We start from the raw sequence: 22,499 nt of genomic DNA, 5'->3' as shown, positions 1-22,499 counted from the left end.
ATATAATTCTTGTCCAAACAAAAACCCAACATATAGTTACGTAATAAAAAATTTGTCGAAAGAGTAATAGTAATATATTTTTTTTAATATAACAATATTTAGCATTATATTGAGAGAGTATATAGATCTAATAGTTGACGTCCTTATCAATATTGTACTCTGTAACTTCCCTTCCTAATCATCAAACCAAGATTATATTGTTTTAAAATACAATGTTTTATTTCTTTTTAAACAGTCAATGTTAGTATTTGTTAGAGATGAGAATCGAACTCGAGATGACTTCACTTTCTACCGTTTACCCCTGAGTCACCAAATCAGTCTTATGTCTGATTTGAAAAAATGAACATTGCTATTTATCGAGAGAGATTTTATCAAGAATTGATCAAGAAAACGTTTCAGCAAATTAAATTCGTTATTTGTCGGAAATCAAGAGAGGTAATGGTGTAATTAAGGAAAGGTGTTAACAAATACACTGTCTAAAATTTTCTCAATACAGTTAGTTGTTGTGTCTATCATTTTCCTTAAAAAATATAGATTGTAAACAAAGTTTTTTCATTCCATGTTTTTATTAGGCGATTCCATGTTACCAATCTTTGGTCCTACTCTACAAAATATATTAATTTTTTTTTTAGAGAAACAAAATATATTAATTATCAATTAAGAAATCCTATATGCCCTCTTAATTAAGAAATATTTAAGTAAGACATAAGAAAGAGAACAAAGTATCTAAGTTGCTGTAAAGTAAAGACAAGGGGAGTAGGGGACACACGTTTTCTTACTTTGTTACGTCTCTAATGGGTTCATGACCAAGACATCGTTTACCACTTCGCTAACGTTTTTTTGGTTTTATTCAAGTCCATATTTAAGTCAAGATTTGTCTTTAAATGGCAAATCAAAATAGAAATATGATTGATAATACGCTTTGCTTTTGTCCCTCTCAATGTTGAAAATTTGTTCTTGTTTTCCAATTTTCACTTCATACCTAGCAAGACCATTTCAAACGTATCGAACTTTTTGTTGTTGTTGTGTGGATCGATGATCTTCTGAACGCAATTGTAGATATTAATATTTGAGTCAGGACCGTAATGAGTGGTAACACTTTTGAGTAGGGGTGTTTAAAACCGAATCAATCTAATAGAAAAAACGTAAAGCAAATCAACCGAAACTGAAACCACAAAAAATCGTATTTGGTTCGGATGTATTCAGATCATTTTAAAAGAGAACATATTTTTTTTCTCTTGATAAGTTTCTTCTTTGCTTTTTATTTCAAAAATGTATTCATACGCTACTTGAATTTTTAGTAAATGTTAAAATCTTAGTCTTTTGTATTTCTTACAAAATATGATTACTTTTTGTTCACGTTTAAATTTGGTCCATGTAGTTTGGAAATTTTTTAAAAAATGAAATTGTAATATTGGATGAAATTTAAAACATTGTTGAAAATATATTTTTAACTTCATTTTAATGTTGGAAAAAAATATATTGTCTCAAAAAAAATGCACCAACCGATCCAAACCAAACCGTATTAGTTTGGTTTGGTTCAGATTTTATTTTAAAAGTCAACCGAGTTAAACCAAACCGCATGCTTTTTTATCTTGCGGTTCGGATGATTTTTAGCATCAAAATTGAACCAAACCGGGATGTCCCCTACTTTTAAGAGATTTTAACACACTCTCAAAAGTTTAACACACTGTTGCATTTGTAAAGTTGAATTCGAACTCCAAACCTATAATTAAACTGGAAGATGTCTCTTACCATCTCATACAAATATTCTTTGCTAAACATAATCTAATTAACTAACTCATGCCCTAACCATTTTGTTTGTTGTTTAAATTATGTTTAATTAACAGGAATATTATAAGCAATGTAAATTAATGAATGTTCTTGCAACAAGTTGAAAATCCAGGACACCTCTAAATGTGGACTTGCAACCAAATTACCAGTTGTTATACAACTAGTCATTTTTCTTTATCAAAATGCTGCTAGATAGTTTTTGATCGTTTAATTAAAAATAAGTTTATCCATGCCCTTCAAATCTGTAATTACATTTATTTAGAAGTGAAAAAACTCTATTGCTATACTTATATGATGGTTTTATTCATTAATAGCGCAAAAATAATTTGGCAATGAAAAATTAAAAACGTATTTTCTGAAATATAACCAAGAAATGCATGAGATGAGACATAAGAGCAACACGTTCAAAAAAAAAGGGATACATGAGGTGAAAAAAAATAGAATTATACATTAAATTTGTATGTCGAATACTTGCAATTTTTATTTTTTTGTGAAAAAAGATTCACCACATTAAAACAAAATACAATAAATTCAAAATTAGTAACATCAACTTTTTTTTTCCACTCAAATAACATCAACTTTTGAACCTAACTTATTCATAAAAAAAACTTTTGAAACTAACTAAGAAATTGTCTCACGGTACAAACGTGTTTGGAATATTTTGTGACATAAAAGTTTATGAGTGTTTTCAAACAACTTTTAGGAATAGCTGTAATCTTCTCTCTTCTTATGTTAAAATATACACTTTCATCCCCTTTTATTCAAAATATATTAGAAAAAATTTCACTCCCCCCTCCCCTCAAGAGAAGCTTGAATCACATTTCTCTCCCCTCTTATGTTAAAATCTACACTTTACTCCCTCAATTTTTTTTATTTCTAATAATCTAGCCAAAAAATAATAATCTAACACACTTCAAAAAAATTAATATTAATTGCAGGTCTATTTTAATATAATAAAAAATTAAATACATATTTTGCGCTACTATTTATTCACAATTTCATTAACATGTAGTTTTAAACCCTATTATAAAATATGAAACAACCCAAAATCAAATTAAAATATGCGAAAAAATTACTAAAGACAATAAATCATAGTTATTTAAAAGTTAATTTTATACTCTGAATTATAAAATCAATAGCAAAATATTTAAATTTAATTATCATTGACATTTAAATTATAAAGAAATTAATCAATTTTTTTCAAATGGTGGTTCAAAATTAATATATATCATAAAAATATTTATTTATGTCAAAATAGATTAAAGTGTAGTGCATATTTAATTATTAGAGGAGGGAGTTATAGTTCAAGCATCTTATAAGGGAGGGGAGTATAAATTTTACTTTTCAAGAAGAAGTGTATATTTTAACATAAAAGGGGAGTATAATTCAAGCATCTTTAAGAGGAGGAAAGTGTAATTTACTAAAAAAAAAAAAAACTATTCTCTTTTAATTTTAAATGTTTTTTTGTTTTACGTGCAGTCGTGCACTTTTAGATGTTACATTAACAAAAATAATGCTACTATAGCCCATCAACCTATATTCTTAAGTCCCTCAAAAAAACCTATATACTTAAGTAGAAAAAAAAAATCAACATATATTCTTACAAAGATCCAAAAATATTACTACCCCAATCTCTATTATAAGATAAAGTTCAATTTTCTTACATTCATTCAATAAAAGATTTGGTCTATATTATAAATTAGGTATGTCGTTTATTGAATGAATCTTAAAAATAAACGTTTTCTTATAAAAGATGGGATGGAGTACCTTTTTAAAAGAAGTTTTAGATGCTAAAATAATGTACAACTACTTTTACCCAGATGAAAACCATAATGAACTAACCAACCAAAATTGTATCTAGTAGAAGAGATCAGTTTCTCACACTGTAGTGAACTGAAATTCAAATTTCAAAATCATTGAACTCGTAAATTAAAACCATGGATAATCAAACAAAAATTCAAATATGAATAACATCATATCTGCTTCTTTTTTGTGTGGATCATATATCAACTATATAGATTAATTTCTCGAATCAGATAGTATCGCAATCGCAATGTGTGGCAAAACTTTTCCTTTAAAAGATTTAACACTACAACATTTTTAGAACAGAATTCAAATTCAAGATCTATATAGTATCGAAATAAATTCTTACCATCTCAGTCACTTATTCTTATGTATTGCAAGTTTTACTTCTAAATCAAGACCACAATCGCCTCGGTTAATTTGTGAAAACATTTTAGTTTTCTGAATATTTATGTTTGTTTTACTTGTTAACAACACAAAATCTTTTATTGTCAAAGAGCACAAATCTTGAGTGAACATTTGTCTAATATTTTTAGAAATAATAAAAATGTCAAAATAACTATTTTTATTATTTTCTCAAATGCATCATACCTAAGTAGTCTTTTATCTTCTCTCCATTACAATGAGTCACTTTAAATGTCTCTTTTCTCCTTGTAAACAAGTAAAATTAAATGTCTCTTATCTCCATTTCAAAGGAGATCTCATTGCACACACACCCACACCTAAAAGGTACCCCCTCCGTCCCAAATTGTATGTCACTTTAGAAAAAATATTTGTCCCAAATTGTATGTCGCTTTACAATACCAATGAAAAATTAATATTACTTTTTCTATTATATCCTTAACTATTTATTACTCTCTCTTATTTCAATTCCTTAATTTATCTTTCCCATATCATTTATTGAGGACAATTTTGTAAAACAACTCATAATATCTCTTTCCCACACAATATTAATTATATTTCTTAATATGTGTAAAATGCCCAAAACGTCATACAATTTGGGACGGAGGGAGTAAAAACTATAGTATTTTGTGTACATTTAAGAAGTATGGAAAGTTTTTTAAAACATTATGTAAACGGGGGCAGCTATGCCCCAATCCGTTCCTCTTATATATTTTGGGCATTAGTATTTAGTTCAGTTTTCGCAACAAAAAAAATTAATAACAATTCAAAAATACCAATTCTGAAAACAGACTAACACTGTAATTAACAAAAGGATTACAAGGAATATAAACTAAATTGAGGAATAAGTTTTATGTCTGATGTTCTGATGATTAATATTATATATAAAGCTTTATTTAAACGAAACTTATAGCTAAATTCCTTCAACAACAAAAAAAACTTATAGCTAAATTCTTGAATTTTCACAAATTTACATCATCCTATTGTCATATTCATATGGAAATGGAAGGTGAGAGAGAGGTGTTGATATTAAATGCGACTATATGTAATCTGAATCAGTGTCTCTTCGGAAATGTTGCAAATCTGGATGAGCATCAAAGCCTGGCCTTCTAGGATTCCTGCAAGATAGGAAAGAAAAGTGTGTTTATTTTGTGTTACATATAGTGTTTCCTTATCATGTGAAAAATGTTGTCGAAGATTGACTAAAACAAATTATGGAACAGCTATGTTCAAAACATGATGTAAAATTCTATTTTGAAATATATCATGATATACATGTATACAAACACATATGATATACTCAACCATACCTAGCAAATCGGTTGGGCTCAAAACCAGGGACACCAGGAGGTCCAATGGGATCAAATCGAGCACCCGGTGGAGCACCCCTATTTAGATAAATTCAGTCAGATATAGGAATTCAAATTAGCCACATGTATCGATCACAGGGTAGTCAAATACAAAAGGCACCCTCAAAGGCGCTAAGGGAATTTTAATGCCTAGAGGCAAGAGGCAAAAAAAGCCATACACCCCATCAAGATAGGCGCTGGCGATCAAAAGTAAAAATTATATCTTGTAAGACACATCTAGGTTGCGACACTGAACAGATTATTTATATAGAAATGATAAAATAAGTGAAGTTGTTAAATGCTAGGTTCCCTCTACAAAATACGGCGGACCCTTCCTTTCCGTAGACTTAGCACCCAAGGGTGTGCCTTGGGGTTTTGTCGCCTTTTACATTTAACCACACTGATCAGTCAAAGATCAATAATGTAGAGTTTAAATGACTTACGGCAATCCTCCAATAAAACCAGGTCCTCCACCAATACCTCCACCAGTACCACCACTAAACCAACGGGGGTCATTAGGCCCTACGAGCATGCTGCCTCCAAAGTCATGATCACCCCTGAAATTGAGTGGTGCATATTTAGAAGGATATAAGAATTGTTAAAAACAAGAATTTACAATTGTCCCAAGAAACAAAAGAAATGTAACGTGGGGTGGGGTGGGGTGGGGTTTTACCTTGACGGATACATACCGGCACCAGGCCCTGGAAAAAGATCACTACCAGAACCAGCGGGAACTGGAGGGACAATGAATCTGTACAAACACAACAAAATATTGACACTTGATGAATTAGTACAGAAGCCAAAAGTACTTGTTCAAGTACAAAATTAGAGAAAGGGATCATAAAGATACCACGGCATAAGGTAACAAATTTTTCCATTGATAAAGTGGATAAGTATGTAACTTACAAGGAGAATAAGAAAAAACGGTTTGTTTTCATAAGCTAAGCAAAAAACAGTTTTGAATTTTGATGGCAACAAAAAAATCATAAACTAGACAGAGGTTTAACTGTTGAAGTAACATCATGAAATGGAATAGTGGAATTCACCAATTTCCAAAGACTAGTGGTTACATTAGCCATAACAAGTATGCTCAATACATGAACAAATCCATCTTTGATCAAGAAAGATAAATATAATATCATAGTTAACATTATTTTAGTTTTTTAAATCTTTGACAAGATAGCCAATATGAAACTAGGCACATTTATATAGCAGGGTTTCTTTTGGCCTAATAGCAAACAGAAACCATATGTTGAACATCATAATTGAAGTCACACATGTAACTTCCCTTTCCATCAATACTAAATATCCCACTACCCAGAACATATATACATGCAGGGTCAAGATCCTCTCCATTTTCTCCACTACCAAAGTTTTGGAAGTATAAATATATAATGTGATATTTGATGGGTCCAATTAGTCTTGATTGAGAGGTAAAATGGAGAGGATCCCAACAGTAACACCCTCTTTTTTCCGCTTTGTTCTAGATTTTTGAAATCAGAAACACACTTCAATGAAAGGAGCTAAAGATTTTTTAGTTGAAATATTGCATCAGAATGTGGGAAATACCACTTTTGTGTTGGATAAAATATATACCAAACAGGGTGGTCAAACCAATAAGCTCAAAATAGTCAACAACAAGACAGCCCAAATTAATCACATATTTGACAATCAGATCACTGAGCAGCATTAAAATCTAACACAGTGAAACTTAAATAGCATCAGGAATTAGAAATTTCTTACCCAGGGTGATAATCATTAGGACCAGCAGGTTCACCAAATCCAGGAACAGGTTCAGATGTCTCTGGTCTTGTGCTGTCACTAGTTTTTGAGCTGTGAAGGAAACAAAAACAATTTTGGAAAAATTGTCTCAGTTCACGAAGAATGTAATACATAGGGATTGCAACATGGTACAACATAACTATCCCAAATGAAACAAATACAATGGCCAGGTTTTCTAATGCATCATTCTTATAATAACAAAACAGAAAGCTGCCCATAGATCCCACAACCAACATACAGTTCATGCCAAATACCTCATTTAGGTGTCCAGTTGAAAAGGTAATTTTTCCTACTCCGACACGGATGTGATACCCTTCTTATGATGTATTGTGCCTATTTTGTATAGTTTTACTACATTAGTCTGTAACTTGTTCTGGCTATTTATATTTTTTTCCTATTGCTGTGTTTTTTATTTGTTGAATTTGCTTCTAACTTTAATTGTGCACACTGCAAATCATTAAATTTAACCTTTTATTATCTTTCATTGGTTGAACACTGTTGTACGTTGGTTTGCAGCAGAATCCGACAAAATATTCAAAGTTAATGAAGAGGTGGAGGTCGTGGAAAAAAGAAAAAGTACCAAAGAGAATTTGTTAGGGCTCAAGTAATTTTTTCAAGGAGCGGAATTAGCACACAAGTTACTATAACAGTATAGTTTTTGTAAAAAAAAAAAGATGGGAGGAAGCATGTCAAGCATTTGTGAAGTTTTCTTAAGTAATGCCATTTCGTTCAATTTTCCAAGGAGTGATGACTGATTGCAAAACATGGCTCAAGACTTAAGCCAGCATTTTATAATGAACTTAAGTGAATCATCTAAAGGAAGTTAAGTTGACAAATGCATATTTGTAAGAATATGAAACTGAATTAAGCTGAATGGAAGAGGTTGGGGACTTGGGGTGCTCCATACTGACTGATGGGTGGACCAATAAGAGAAGGACAATACATACTGACAGTCATTTTTAAGTTGCAAGATGCATCTCATATATCAAAAACAACTGACAAAAAAATTAAGAGGATGGATGGACACCATTGTGGAAGATGTTGGAGAAGAATATGTTATCCAAATTGCCCCCGACAATGTAGCAAAATACAAAGTTGTAGGTAAGATATTGAAGCAGAAAAGAAAAAGTTTATATTGGACACCTTGTATAAAACATTGTTTTGATTTGATGCTAGAGAAGAATTTGAGAAACCAAGGATGCTTTGATAAGAATGTTGACATGTAAGGAATGAAAAAGTCCAGTAGCTTTGCACGGAAAAGGGATGGGAAAGCCACTGAGAATGTTGTTTTTTAGACCAGGAGTTCTAAAAGTGCACTATGATTTGTTTGAAGGGTGCACTTCCTCTTATCGAAGTGCTTCGTTTGGTCGACTCAAATAAGAAACTAGCTAATATAGCATTCATCCATGGAGCAATGGACCAAGTAAAAAAAACATATATTTAAAAACATTTTGATGGTGTGAAAAGATACTTTTAATTCTTTCACAATTTGTTTTGCTGTCTTGGTTCTAACATGGAAACAGAAAACTAATGTAATTTTGAGGCCGTGTTCGGTGTCTACGTTCGTAGCTATGCTTCATGGCTAATAGCAAACATTATCTGAAAAAACAAGGTGAAATTTAATTTTCATCCACTGCCAATATAGAAGCTTTTTAATATAGAAGCTTTTTTACACCATCACTCATTCACTTGTGCATGATTTAACAATCAAAAGCTTTAAACAGATCATTCCCATTCATTATCAGCATAAAGTTTTCTACTCTTATAAGTTATAAGTCATGATTAGATAATGGCCAGTTAAAAAATTTCATGTCCGTACTCTCAGAATTATATAAGGTTGGCACACACACGATACATTGAAAATTGAAAAGGAAGTAGTTCACAGAATCCAAATTTACCTTTTAGTTGATGAGCTGGCATGGGCAGTACCATCTAACTTTGACAAAATATCAGCATCTATTTTCTTCACCAGCTTGTCCAAATTCTTGAACTGCTGAGAAAAATTGCTACCTCCATCCTCTCCAGCATAGTCCGCAACACTGCACATATAGAAATACACTCAGAACACGTCTCAAAGGGAGCATAATTAAAACACAAAACCCACTCACAAAATTCTAAGCCTTGCACAAATGAATAAAATATCTTAAAACTAAAATTAAGGTTTTACTTGCTCCTTAGACACTTCAGATAATAAGCAAATTTGTTTGGATTGACTTGTATGAGTTTATCAACTAGCATAAACACTTATCAAACTGTTTCGGAGATCTTATAAATGATATGTCCAATCCATAAACTATTCTCAGCTTATTTCCATAAGCGCACAAGGATAGCTTATAAAAACAACTTATAGTTTAAATGAAAATAGTTTGACTTTATTCTAACTTTTTTTATTTTATAGAAATAGTTTATACATAAGCACTTTGATGATAAGTGTTTATGCTGTAAGTACTATATTAAGATGTTTATCCAAACAGGGCACAATCCAATCCAAAAAAGAAAGACAGTTCAAATCCTAAATGTCCTACACAAAAAATCAGATCATTTTCATCAACAACCAAGCCCCACTAAGTGGGGCAGCTACATGGATCAAACAATGTTCTCAAATTTTATATTGGGCCTAACTCATCCTTACTAAACCGGCTTTTAAGGTGAGGGCATGCTTTATAAACACTACATAGGCCATATTTCTAAACAATGAGGGACTAAACCCACCCCTTCAAGTCCAACACAATGATGTTGTTGGAGGCTGCAATGAAGGCAACCCAAATGCCGCAATTAGGTGGCTAGGGGAGGACCGCATTAAAGGTGGAATTTCCAACAGACATCATAATGTTCTATCATAAATCATATTTCTATCTTTCTTAATAGTTTTTCTCGGTCTTCCTGTCTCTAGTGATTTGACTACCCTACATCTGATCTACTCTCCTTATTCCACAACCCACATGCATTTTCCCTGCATGCCCAAACCACCTAAGGCTAGTCTCCGCCATCTTTTCTACTATAGGTGCAACCCTAACTCTCTCTCTCTCACTAATGTTGTCAATTATATAATTACCACACATCCAACACAACATTCTCATCTCTACTACACTTCATTTATATCCGTGTTGGTTCTTTAAAGCCCAACACTGTTCCAGATCATCTGCAGTATAAAAAATAAAATCAATATCCCATTTTCCATATTAGCATAACCCAACCCAACAAAGAAAACCCAGTTGCAAAAATCCAAAATTTTCAACACAAAAATAATAAGAAAATAAAATCATCTGCAGCCTCGTTAGAACCTACACTTCTAATTGAAGACGTGCACGGTGTCCAACAGATGTCCACGTACACATCACCGACACATGTGATTACATTCAATTATGATTTTTCTTAAATTACTACCTGATTTCCCTTAACCCACAAAAAGACCCCAATTTCCAAAATTAGCATAATTCAACAAAACAAAGAAAACCCATTATCTAAAATCCAAATTTATCAACACAAAACATCAAAATATTTCAATCAGAACTGCAACAAAAAAAAAAAAACAATTACTTGATTTCAAGATGCAGAGGCTCTTTAAACCCTTCAGACAAAGCATGAACAAGCAGCTTCCCATTCATCACAAGACATTTAACAAGCACTTTTTTCAAACCCTCCTTCTCCGAATTCGCATAAACAAACGCATATTCATCATTCAACTCATTCCAATGATCAACAGAAACCTCATCTACACTCAAAAACACAAAAATCAATAAATACTTCAAAAATCACCAAAAAAAATTGAATTTTATTTTTATTTTTTTAGGGTTACCATTGGAGGGGTTGGAAAGAGCGGTATCAGAGAGAGCTTGAGGACCAGTAGCGGTGAGGATGTAACCGGAAGCGAGGAAAGAGGAGTGAACGACGAAAGCGATTTTGTCGTTTTGGTTGCGGAAGGTTGGTCGCGCAGCTCTGATTACTGCGAGGACTGATTTGTCGGTGGCCATTGTTGGTTAGGGTTTTGGTGATCGACGACGTGTCGTTTATGTGATGAGAGTGTTTTTAGTTTGGAGAAGAAGAAAGTTAGAGATGCTTCGCGGTTTAACTCGGTGGTAGGTTGTTTAACTCATTGACATTTTTTTAAAATAATAGTTTTGGTGATCTTTCATCTTTTATCTTTTTTTTTTTCTAATTTAATTCTTTATATTATAAAATGTCAATAATGTATCTTTTTTTTTGTTGAAGGATCAATAATGTATCTTTTGTTTTGGTATGTATACGAAGTGATAATGACCACTGAAACTCAGACACTACAAGGTTCAGATTTGAACTCGGATGAAGATGTTCAACTTAACAATATTGACATTGTCAGTTGAGCTGGACGTTACATACAATAATATTATGCTTTTGAATTGTATTTTTCAATGAAATCTAGGTTTTTAGAATTCTATCATGAAGATGAAGATGAAGGTTTTGGTTTGTTGATGATTTTAATGAGTTTCTTATTATGTTTTTTTTTTTTTTATAAAAAGTGAAAAAAAATTGACATTTTATAACATAAATTATTAAATTAAAAAAAATGACAAAAGTGTTATCTGAAATTAAGAGTTCAGAGACAAATTTGGTAATTTTGTTGAAATTGTTTTGCCTATTCCTCCGCCCCTTTTTATAAGTCTATTTTATAAATATCATGGGTAAAGTAATAAATTTTTCACATATGTAAATTCTACCAACAAAAAAAAATCACATGTGTATATGCCTATTACTAAATTGTCATTTGTCTGTAGATATATTTAATGTTAATTTTTCATATTTCAATATATATTGATATTATTAAAAAGAGCTACATTTGAAAAAAAAAAGAGCAATAAATACATCTAAAAAGTGAAGATGAACTTATATTTAGGGTTTTATTTTATAAAGGAAAATGTTGTATTCCGCGAAAACTAAGAATAACACAGCCCTACATGATGGCCGCCAAATCCCAAATTATATTAATTTAAAATTAAAAAAAAAAAACTTTTGTAACTATTGCTTTGTGCGTGATCGTGGTTTTCGTGGAATTTGGTTTGTGGTATCTAGCAGTGTTGTTTTATAAATTGTCTTATAATTTTATTTTTCTTATAAAGCTAGAGATATATTGATAAACCAGGTGAGGCCTGAACCAATACAAACACCAATCCAAACAAAACAAAACAAAACAAGCAATACAAGAAACAACAAAAGCAAAAAGCAACAAGAAACCAAACAAACAATACAAAACCTCCTAAAACAACAAACAGGGAGGAAAAATAAAATCTTAACTAGTCTAGAGAAGGGTAGCCTAAGACTGTCCCTTAAAAGAAAAGAGTGGATGAAGGGGGGTGGTGAGGGCCACCACTGAGTGGAGAAAGGAGAAAGTCCTTGGCCATGTTTGGCTAGTGCATCTGCCACCAAAATTCCTGCTCTATGAGTGTGGACACAGGAGCAAATTATGCTAGAGCAAAACTTTAGGCAATTGTACCATATGGATCTCATATGCCAAGGAACCCCAATCTCTTTGTTGAAGGCATTAACCACCTGTAAAGAATCAGTTTCCAAACAAATGTTGTGAAGATTCATGTGTTGAGCTCTTTCTATGGCAGACATACATGCACTGAATTCAGCCTCCAAAGGAGAAGCATGACCAATGTTGCTAACAATAGCCCCTAAGAAGTAAGAATTGGAGTTTCTAATCACAACTCCAATAGCACCACAAGGATAGGTCCCTATGACAGACCCATCACAATTGAACTTGATAGTTTCACCAGGAGGAGGGGTCCAAGTAACATGATGCACATGAGTGACTCTCTTGATTTTAAAAGGGAATTGTCTTCTTCCTACCTTTATATATATCAGGTGGTCTAGCAGGAATGTCTTCCTTGTTGTTTTCTTTCCAAATTTGAATCACTTCTTTGTTATTATAGAAGGTGATTGAAGGATATTTCACCATTAAGTCACGAGCTCTCTTTTTGATAGAGAATGATACATTTGAGGCTTTCACTTCTTCCTTCTCAATCAGAGTCATCTTTTTAGAGTAGATGCTGAGAAAGTTTTTCTATATTATATATCCAGCTCATCAAAAGCACCATAATCATGCATAGTCTAGATTAGTCTGCTATGTTGAAACAATTCAGAGAGAACTCTTCCATAGTGAATGAACTTCTGAACACAATCCTTTAGATGCTCAAAATTCATTAATGACAAATGAATCTTCTATTTTCTGGCTAGGTAATAGAGAATGTGTTTATGATCCCACCTTAGTAAGCAACATATCATCTATTACCTAGCCAGAAAATAGAAGATTGATGTATGTTGCTTTAACATGACGTTTATGAAAAAATATTGATGACTCTTATTTAACATGACGTTTAAGAAACACTAGACACTAAACAAATGTGATTGATGTGGTTTGGTGCCCTCCTTTAACATGACGTTTAAGAAAAAATATTGATGACTCTTATTTGGTGCCACACTTATGGTGAGCTAGCTAAAGACTCTTAAGGTAAGTTCATTCTTGATCTGTACAAGAGGGTTGGTTTTCTAGTGTTTTCTGCGAAGAGTCGGTCCTCCGTTTAGGTATTTAATTGATGCAAGATTTATTTATCGATTCAATGCAATTTGAGATAGACTCCAAACTGGTGGTAGATATAGTGAGGCCTAAATCTTTTTCTTAAACCTTTCTTTTCTTAGGTTGTTTTTTCCTCAACTCATTGATCATGAATCAATATTTATCATATTTATCGAGAGACCAATAAATATATCAATCTCCTTACTATAAGTGTCATGAGACTCCGAGTGAATATTGACTTTGTTTTTTCAATTGCGACTTACTACTTGATAGCGATGTCAAATGTGTCTTCACTTCTATGTTAGCTCTTTAGTTCCAACCTGTCCCTATAAAAAAATGTATATTTATAAGAAGTAAAAATAAAAATAATACATTGAGGGATAGAAAATTATATTTTCTTATAAAGGGATAAAAATACTTTTCTTTTATATAAAAACACATGTATACTCTTTTTTGTGTGATTTATTTAAACTTTTTTGTATGGGTAGAATATTCAACCTTTTTATTTTTATTAAAGATGGATTTTAGTATTTTTTTTTTTTAAAATGAAAATTAATTTCTCCTAAAAAAAAATTTGGTCAAAATATAATAATTTAACTTTAGTGATCAAAAGGCCCTGTTTATAACCCACGTTACTCACCCCGCACTCAGATCAGTCTCTCTCTCTCTTCCCTCTCTTCTCTCTCACACTGTACAATCAGCGGCGACTGAGTGTGAGTGACTTCGACTTCGACATGGTGAGTACAACTACATAAATCACATACAATTTAATTAAATTAATCTCACAATTTATTTAATTAATTAACGTGTGTTTAATTTTATATGTGATTAACAGTCAGGGAGGAAAGAAACAGTTTTGGATTTGGCAAAATTCGTTGACAAAGGTGTTCAAGTTAAGCTCACCGGTGGTAGACAAGGTAACCCATTTTTAGGGTTTCTTCTTCTTCTTCTTTTAATTTGACATGCTAATAAGTATTAGTCTGGATTAACTTAATGATTATTTCATTTTATGTCAAATTATTTGGTTTTGTTTTGTACCAATTTTGTTATTATATGAAAATGAAACTAGTGGTTTCAAAATATGAATTTATATTTTCTTATCCATAGTTAATTTTCTTTGTTATCTCTTCGATGATTTGTTTTAGGCCAAAGAGAAAAATTATTAAGTTAAGGTTTGTTGTGGCAAGTGTGTGTGAGGTGAGTTAGAAAACCTACATTAGATAGAAAAGTGAATTTTGAGTAATATATAAGTGAGAGGACCCATAAACCCAATGGTGAAGAACTTCTCATTAGATCAATTTCAAGGTTTGTGTGATAAAGGGAGAGTCGTTGTTAACAACCTTAGAGTGATTTGGTTTGCTGGCATTTGGAGTATGTATTTGGAAGGCAAGGAACAATAAATTATTCAAAAACAAGGAAGTTATCTTAGAAAACATTGCCGAATCGGTGAAACGGTGCTCGGGGAATTGGTTGAGATTTAAGACAAACAGTATGGAATACCGACTTGAATCAATGGTATGTGAACCCTAAAGCTTGTCTTGGATGGGTGGATTACATTGAGTGATTTTAGGTGGACGTTGTGATTTTGGAGCAGGAGCATCTTGGTGCTAGAGCTAAAAATGGTGTTCATCAACACCCCGTAGGAAAGGAAAGTAAGCATATTTGCTAGGGTTTGGTACAATTTCTAGTGTCAGGTCATAGTTTGGAAGGAGGACTAGCTCGTGAGCCATCTATTTTGTTTGTTTTCAAAAGTGGTTCTGGGTGCTTTTGGTCTGTGCCGTGAAATTTAGCAGCTTATGTTGTTAGAATTTGCCGAAGTTTGTAGTTTATGGTTCTAAGATTTGCTGTCAAAAATGTGGTGGTTCGAAAATTGAGGTGGAGGTCATCTTTTGTCTTTTTTTGCGGTTATGTATAATACAAGTGCAGCAAGTCAGAGAGGATATTTGTTGTGCTATCTTGGTTGTATCTCAAAATCCTTGTCTGTTTGGCTTCGGATCTTTAGAAGGTGTTTTTGTTTATATTTTCTAATGGTGTCCAGTTGCTTGTTAGTGGCTTGGGGCAAGATCCTAAGATAACAAGTTTTTCTCTCTGATCTGTCTGTTGATCAATTTCATTGATTAGCTCTGATAATTTTTGTGCTATCTTGGAAGCCTAGTGGTTCTTGTCCTCTCATTGCTGGAGGTATAGGTGTGGTTTCAGAATGTGACGGGTGTGATATCACTTATTCACCGGTGAAAATGTGAGGCTCAACTCTCATGTTGTTCTTGTACTGTTTATCATTGAATCTCTTATCATAGCTTGTGCTTTGGGTTGCAATTCATTTTAATAAAAATTTCTTTGCTTTTTAAAATAAAAAACCAATGCCTTAAGATTTTGGGTGAAGATGTGGTGTCCAACTCACTTGTGTGGTTGGCCCAGTGTATTATGTGGACTCCAGGCTCCCCTCGTGACCCAACAATAGTTTCAGAGCCAATGGTTGAACAAGGGTTCAACCGGGACCGGTTCCTTGTGTCGAAACCAATAGAGCAAGCAACGGCTTACAACCTCCCTACCACTCAAATCACTCTCATTCTTCTAACTGCATTTGAACCCCTCAGAGCAATCTCTCGTTATATTTTTCTCTACCACTCAAATCACTATTCTCACTGACCCTCTTCTTGTCGTTGTGCATTTGCATCCTATTGTTTGCATGGGTAACGAGAGTTCTAACATATTTCAATTTGTTGAATTTCAGTGACAGGAACTTTGAAAGGATATGATCAATTACTTAACCTTGTACTGGACGAAGCTGTTGAGTTTCTGAGAGGTAAATACTTAGTACCAGGACCTTGTTTTCTCAGCCAATGATATATATGTTTTTGATATTTATAAATTTTGGATCATATAATGCCAATGATTTCATTTTCATATAACTCATTGAAATAATATGGGTTTTCAGGATTCAGGATTAGATGGTAATTGAGTAGAAAATTCATTGAATCAGATGCCCAATTTTTATTTTTTTTTAAAATTATTTCTTATTTAAAACGTGCACTGTTAATCTTAGAAAAATGTTAGGAAAAATTGTATAGTAAATTAGTTAAGCTTTTCAAAGAATAGAAAAAAGTCCCAGAAAAGCAGTGTTAGTGCTTTTCTCAAAAGCGCTATAAAATTAGCTTCTAAACAAAAGCTATATCATAAAATTGATTTTTTTTCCTAAGCTTAAACTTTTTTATTTTACAATACTATCTAATCAGTAAGCACTAAAAGGAACTTATGGCAACTTGTGAGAGTGAAAGCCTGAATGAATAATTAATTAAAAGTAGCATACTGTAACATCAGTTTTCATTTTCAACAGTTGAAATAACTCACATTGATACTGCTTTAACACTTTGGAGTTGATTACCTCTGAATCTACAAACATTATGTGTACTTGGCACTTGTGTACATGCCAAGCCTTTCTTGTCAAGCTTATTGAGCTTGGTCATTTTGATGTAATTTTATACTCTCTTATCATCTAATACAGTAGTCCTGCAGTCGGTAAATTCACCCCTGGAAAACTGTAATTCAAGAGTCCAACTATGTTTTGTTTGCATAATAGTAATTCATCCTTCAAATATAATCTGTAATTTTTCCATGTTTGAGAAGGGAGTTAACAATCCCCTTTGCAAATCAACTATTTCGTTCAGTTTAAAAAAGATAGAAGATAAACTTGAATGGTTAAAGGTTTTATAAACAAAATAACATCTTTTCTTATTCTTTTATAATGCGTCTCACAGTTAAATTCATATCAGAAATCCATGGTATTTTGTTTTTGTGCTGCAGATCCTGATGATCCGTTGAAAACTACCGACCAGACAAGAAGTCTTGGCTTAATTGTAAGTTTCTATCTTTCCCTCTAATCTTTTCTAAAACAGAAATTTCCCAAAGCATGAAACACTCAAATTTAACTTGCATGAGGTCTGATTATCAGAATACTGTAGTTGTCTTGTTAGTAAATTGATAGAGCATTTGGAATTAGGAACATAATTTGTCATGCTGATGTTTTGTTCACCTAATCAGCTAACTTGTCATGACTCATGAGTCAAGTCAGATGAATTGTTTAGAAAGGGGAAAACATTTATTAATTGAAACCAATGGGAAGTTCTTGTATGTATGCAAATCTTTATCTTTATCGGGCCAAAAAATTATGGTTAAAACCTGAAATTGCAGTTTCATCATTTGAATGACCAAACAACGATGACATGTAATAAGCATGTCAATGGTACTTTACACAAATTCTGTGTTGAGGAGTTGCAAGGAAAGAGTATAGCCTGTTAATAAAGTGATAATATATTTTTTTTTGTGATGGTTGGAGCTGTTTCGGAGCTTCTTGAATCTTGAGAGTTAAAAGCAATTTTTCCTTGTTTACAAGTGAGCTAAATTTGAAATTTTTATACCATAATAGCAAATGCCTATTAACAGCATTACATGTATTGAAAAGCATTTCCTGCAAGTTTGAAGCTACACAACATGACAAAACCAAACATTTGAATGATTATTTTCTTTTCACAATAGTCTTAATTTCACTGAGCTAAAACACGGGCAAATTATCACTCTTTGAACTTTACTATTTTTGTTAAAATGCAGGTTTGTAGAGGAACTGCTGTGATGCTTGTGTCCCCAACTGATGGTACTGATGAGATTGCAAACCCCTTTCTTCAACCAGATGGGGCCTAAGAGTGAATGCGTGGATAAAACACCTTATATATGTATGCTAACAAAGCCTCTCATCAGTTTAGTTACTAAGCATTGTTGTGATTTGCCTAGTCGTGATCGTGACTCTCCTATGCTTTAACGCTTCTGACAAAATCAGATTGCATTTTGTTTTACTGATTAAATTGAACTTCCTGTTATGGGAGTTCAAATGCTTAGATGACAATGTGATAGACTGATATCTTTATGTTTACTTCCTTTTTTGTCTATTTGTTTTTTCTTTTTGTTACAACTTTTCTATTTTCTTTTGTTCAACCTTTCAAAACTATGCACATGTTTAATTTCTCATTTATACTATACTATTCTAAAAGCTAAGACGGACCGTTGTAATTTAATCTACAATGGTAAAGAAAAGATAAGAAGTTGGGAGAGCATCATTCGTCGACTCTGTCTGTCTGAAGCATCAATTCCCTCTTGCAACATGACAATGATTCTGGCACATGCATGACTCTCTGGCTACTCATGCATGTGAAGCCACATGCAAGTTAAATTGTTGGGCTGATTCAGCCATGGAAATGTGAGGTTCTCTCGAATTGAGTACTAAACACGACAGAGAGAGCTCTCAGTGGAGCTGCCATAGTGACAATGAAATGTAAGGGTTGGATAATAATAATAGAATTTGATTGAAACAGCCACAATGTTTCCACTTTTGATTCAATTTAACAACTTACAATAGAACAGTAAATATGGAAAATTACAATGATCCTATGTCCATTTCATGGAAAGTAGTAAAGGTGCTTGAAAGTGGAAGAAAGAAGAGCATAAGTATAAGTACTTGTGTTGAACCTGTTACTTTACTAGAGCACCAAAGGGAGAATTGGAGTTTTCATCATTCTAATCTCAATCATTGACGATAATTTTCTTATTTATGTTCAATCCAAATAATCTTTTTTGTTAGAAAATAATGTAGAAAAGAATCTTTTTTTCATCATCCAAAGAATCTTTTTTCTCTCATGCCCTTCTTACTCTTTTTCAATTTGAGTTCTAATCTCAGCCATAGAAACTCATTCTCACTTGATATGCCATGTCTTTTAAAATCAATTCTTAAAATAAAATCAAGAGCAACCAAACATTTGAAAAATTATTTTTGCATTTAAGAATCAATTTCACTTGCACAAAACATGGAACCAAACATAAACTTGGTATTGTGTGAAGGAGAGTTCTTTTTGTGCCTCATCTGTTACAATTTTTGACTTAGGCTAGGGTTTATGTTGCTTGAAGCATTGAGATCTTATCTTTAGTGCATCTCAGTGCCCCTAGATTCTATTTAAGGGTGTTTGTGGTTTGGTTTTTGGATCAATTTTAAGGGCACAAACTATATTATTCAAAGATTAAGAAAATTACATGTTTTATAGTTTTACCGCTTCCATAAAAAATCCAATATGATTAAATTAAGTGTGGTTTGGGTTAGCTCAAGTAATTTGATTTTTACCTGACATATAAATTATATAATTACAAATTTATATTACGTTAGATAACATGTTAGAAGATAAATAACATTAATATATATGCACACACGGAGAATAACATTAACATAGTGCTTACAAACTTTTAACTGCGCATCCTCCAATTGATGCACCGGTGCATGTCTCTTCTCTTTGGTATAAAGATGTTCCTTTGAAAGTTGTTTTGTTTGCTTGGCGGCTGTTTCGTGATAGGTTGCCTACAAAGGACATCATTTTTCATCGTGGTGTCCTTGATCATAATTCTATGGAGTGCGTGGCAGGATGCGGCTCGTCTGAATCATCCAGACACTTATTGTTACATTGTAATTTTTTGGGGTCTGTTTGGCATTTTATTTATAGATGGTTGAGCATTTATGCGGCTGTCCCTCAGCATGTGTCGGATCACTTTATTCAATTCAGTTTCATTGGTGGTCCCGCAAAATCTCGTCAGTTAATTTTACAGGTTATATGGTTTGCTACAGTTTGGAAAATTTGGAAGGGAATAAATAATAGGCTTTTTATAGATAAATCATACTCGGTTCTTCAGATGGTGGATAAGATAAAGTTGCTCGCATTTGTGTGGTTGAAGGCGAAATTCGCTTCTCTTCCCTTCAGTTTACATGGTTGGTCACTTAGTCCGTTCACCATGATGGACATAGGCTAATTTTATTTCTTTTCTTGTTTTATAGTTCCTTTTTAGATCTTTTGTAAATATTGTTTGGATTTTAGCGTCTCTTCTTTAGTACACCTTGTGCTAGAAAGGAACTTTAATTTGATAATATATTCCATTTTAGCCTCTTCAAAAAAAGAATAACATACTAGAATTAACATTATAAAATAACAAATCTCAAATCAATTTTTCACACCAAAAATCAAATCAATTTTTTAACAAAAAGAATCCAAAATCAACCAATAAATTTTGTTTTGTTTAGTAGATCGATTTGTGAGTTTTCCTTTCAATCATTAATTTTTGGACTAAAACATCAATAATTTTGTTTAATTGTTGTTTTCCATCTAAAAAATGTTTAATGTTTGTTTTGTTTTTCAATGTTACTCAAGTGTGCAATAACTTTTTTTTTTTAGGGAAAGTGTGCAATGACTTGGGAGGTACGTTCTCCGCCCCCAATATTTGTAAGAAAACCTTAAATATTTCTATGGTAGTGTATTTTAAACGACACAAAATTTGATAACGACACAAAATTTGATTTTTTTTAAGAGGAAATGCTAAAGAGTGTCCTTAAGGTATTGGTTAAGAGGATAAAATTAAAAATATTGTACTCCCTCCGTTCCAAATTGTAAGACGTTTTGGCCATTTCACACGTATTAAGAAATATAATTAATATTGCGTGGGGAAGAGAAATTATGAGTTGTTTTACAAAATTATCTCTAATAAATGGTATGGAAAAGATAAATGAAATAATTGAAAGATGAGAGAGTAATTAATAGTTAAGGATATAATAGGAAAAGTAACATAAATATTTCATTGGTATTGTAAAGCGACATATAATTTGAGATAATTTTTTTTCCAAAGCGACATACAATTTGGGACGGAGGGAGTATAAAAGTGATGAATTTAACTTTTTTAGAGTTAAAAATTGTTGAAACCAATACAAATCTAGAGAAAGACTTGCTTGGACACAAGCTTTTAAACACATCATTTAGACACTCACACACAAAAATATATTTCATTTAATTATTTAAAAAAGAAATATTATTTAATTATTTTCTCTCTCTATAATTTTTTAATTATGTATGTGTGTTTAAATCAAGTGCTCAAACCCTTGTGCCCAATTAAATATTTTCCTACAAATCTATTACTTTTGATATCCTTAACAAGTGTCATAAAACTATTTGTTAGCATAACCCTTTTTCAAATACTCCTTACATTTTTCCTTTTGGAGACAAATACTCCCAACATGGAATGCCTTTTTGGGTGGGAAAAAGTTTCTTCCAATATCTTTTGTAAGGAGCGTATTCGTTGTCGGTTTTGGGCCTTTCGTTGTCTGTTGTTAATTGCTTAGTGGATTTTGGTATCATCGATTGTTGTTCAATAATCATCTCAAAATTGTTCATTTGGTTAAAAAAAAATCAATTAACAGTTACAATCTGATAGAAAATTATATAAAAACACAGTCGATCAGAAATTACAACCCGATTAAAAACAAAATTAAGATGTCAATTAAGCAAGTTTCATAGTCATCTTTGACCGACAATAAGAGATTTTTTTGTGAAGAAACCATCAAGCGGGGTTATCATTGAAAGTGGATATAGCATAAAGCAAAACAAAAAGGAAGAAAAGAAGAATCTTATCCTCTCCAGACTGGTGTTTTTGACTGAAGACAATGAAGGAGTTTTAATTTTTTAATTTTTTTTATTCTTAATGTTTACTATTTAATTTTAATCCTCTATACGTCTCTCTAGTTACATGTATTTTTTTTTTTTTGAAGCAAGTTACATGTATTCTGTTGGCTTATTTATGAACTACATAATTTCATTTGTATTTGGATTTGGTACAATCATACACAATGAACCCTACGAGGTTATTTTGATAAAAAAAAAAAAAAAAGATTTGAGAATAATTTATCAAGAACATTTTTCTAATTGAATCGAACTTTATGTTTTAATACAATTATT

At 32.2% G+C, this 22,499-nt stretch overlaps 2 protein-coding genes across 2 annotated transcripts; one reads left to right on the top strand and one right to left on the bottom strand.

Moving 5' to 3' along the window:
- Nucleotides 1–4,815: 4,815 nt before the first annotated feature.
- Nucleotides 4,816–11,228, bottom strand: LOC11407054 (probable proteasome inhibitor). The gene is made up of 8 exons (XM_003623108.4): nucleotides 10,930–11,228; nucleotides 10,671–10,845; nucleotides 9,029–9,169; nucleotides 7,092–7,181; nucleotides 6,022–6,099; nucleotides 5,792–5,905; nucleotides 5,310–5,387; nucleotides 4,816–5,117 (listed from the first exon to the last, which is right to left on the bottom strand). The coding sequence occupies exons 1-8, from the start codon at nucleotides 11,102–11,104 to the stop codon at nucleotides 5,039–5,041; spliced, it is 930 nt and encodes a 309-aa protein (XP_003623156.1). The 5' UTR covers nucleotides 11,105–11,228; the 3' UTR covers nucleotides 4,816–5,038.
- A 3,076-nt stretch (nucleotides 11,229–14,304) lies between these two features.
- On the top strand, nucleotides 14,305–18,660 carry LOC11407370 (sm-like protein LSM7). The gene is made up of 5 exons (XM_003623107.4): nucleotides 14,305–14,423; nucleotides 14,522–14,603; nucleotides 16,421–16,492; nucleotides 17,491–17,543; nucleotides 18,295–18,660. Exons 1-5 carry the CDS (start codon nucleotides 14,421–14,423, stop codon nucleotides 18,382–18,384), a joined length of 300 nt encoding a protein of 99 aa, XP_003623155.2. The 5' UTR covers nucleotides 14,305–14,420; the 3' UTR covers nucleotides 18,385–18,660.
- Nucleotides 18,661–22,499: the final 3,839 nt, after the last annotated feature.

The sequence above is a fragment of the Medicago truncatula genome, chromosome 7 (assembly GCF_003473485.1).
Source record: "Medicago truncatula cultivar Jemalong A17 chromosome 7, MtrunA17r5.0-ANR, whole genome shotgun sequence".
Classification (NCBI taxonomy): Eukaryota; Viridiplantae; Streptophyta; class Magnoliopsida; order Fabales; family Fabaceae; genus Medicago; species Medicago truncatula.
The sequence above is the reverse complement of the archived record's forward strand: the minus strand, read 5'-3'. Positions and strand labels throughout refer to the sequence as shown.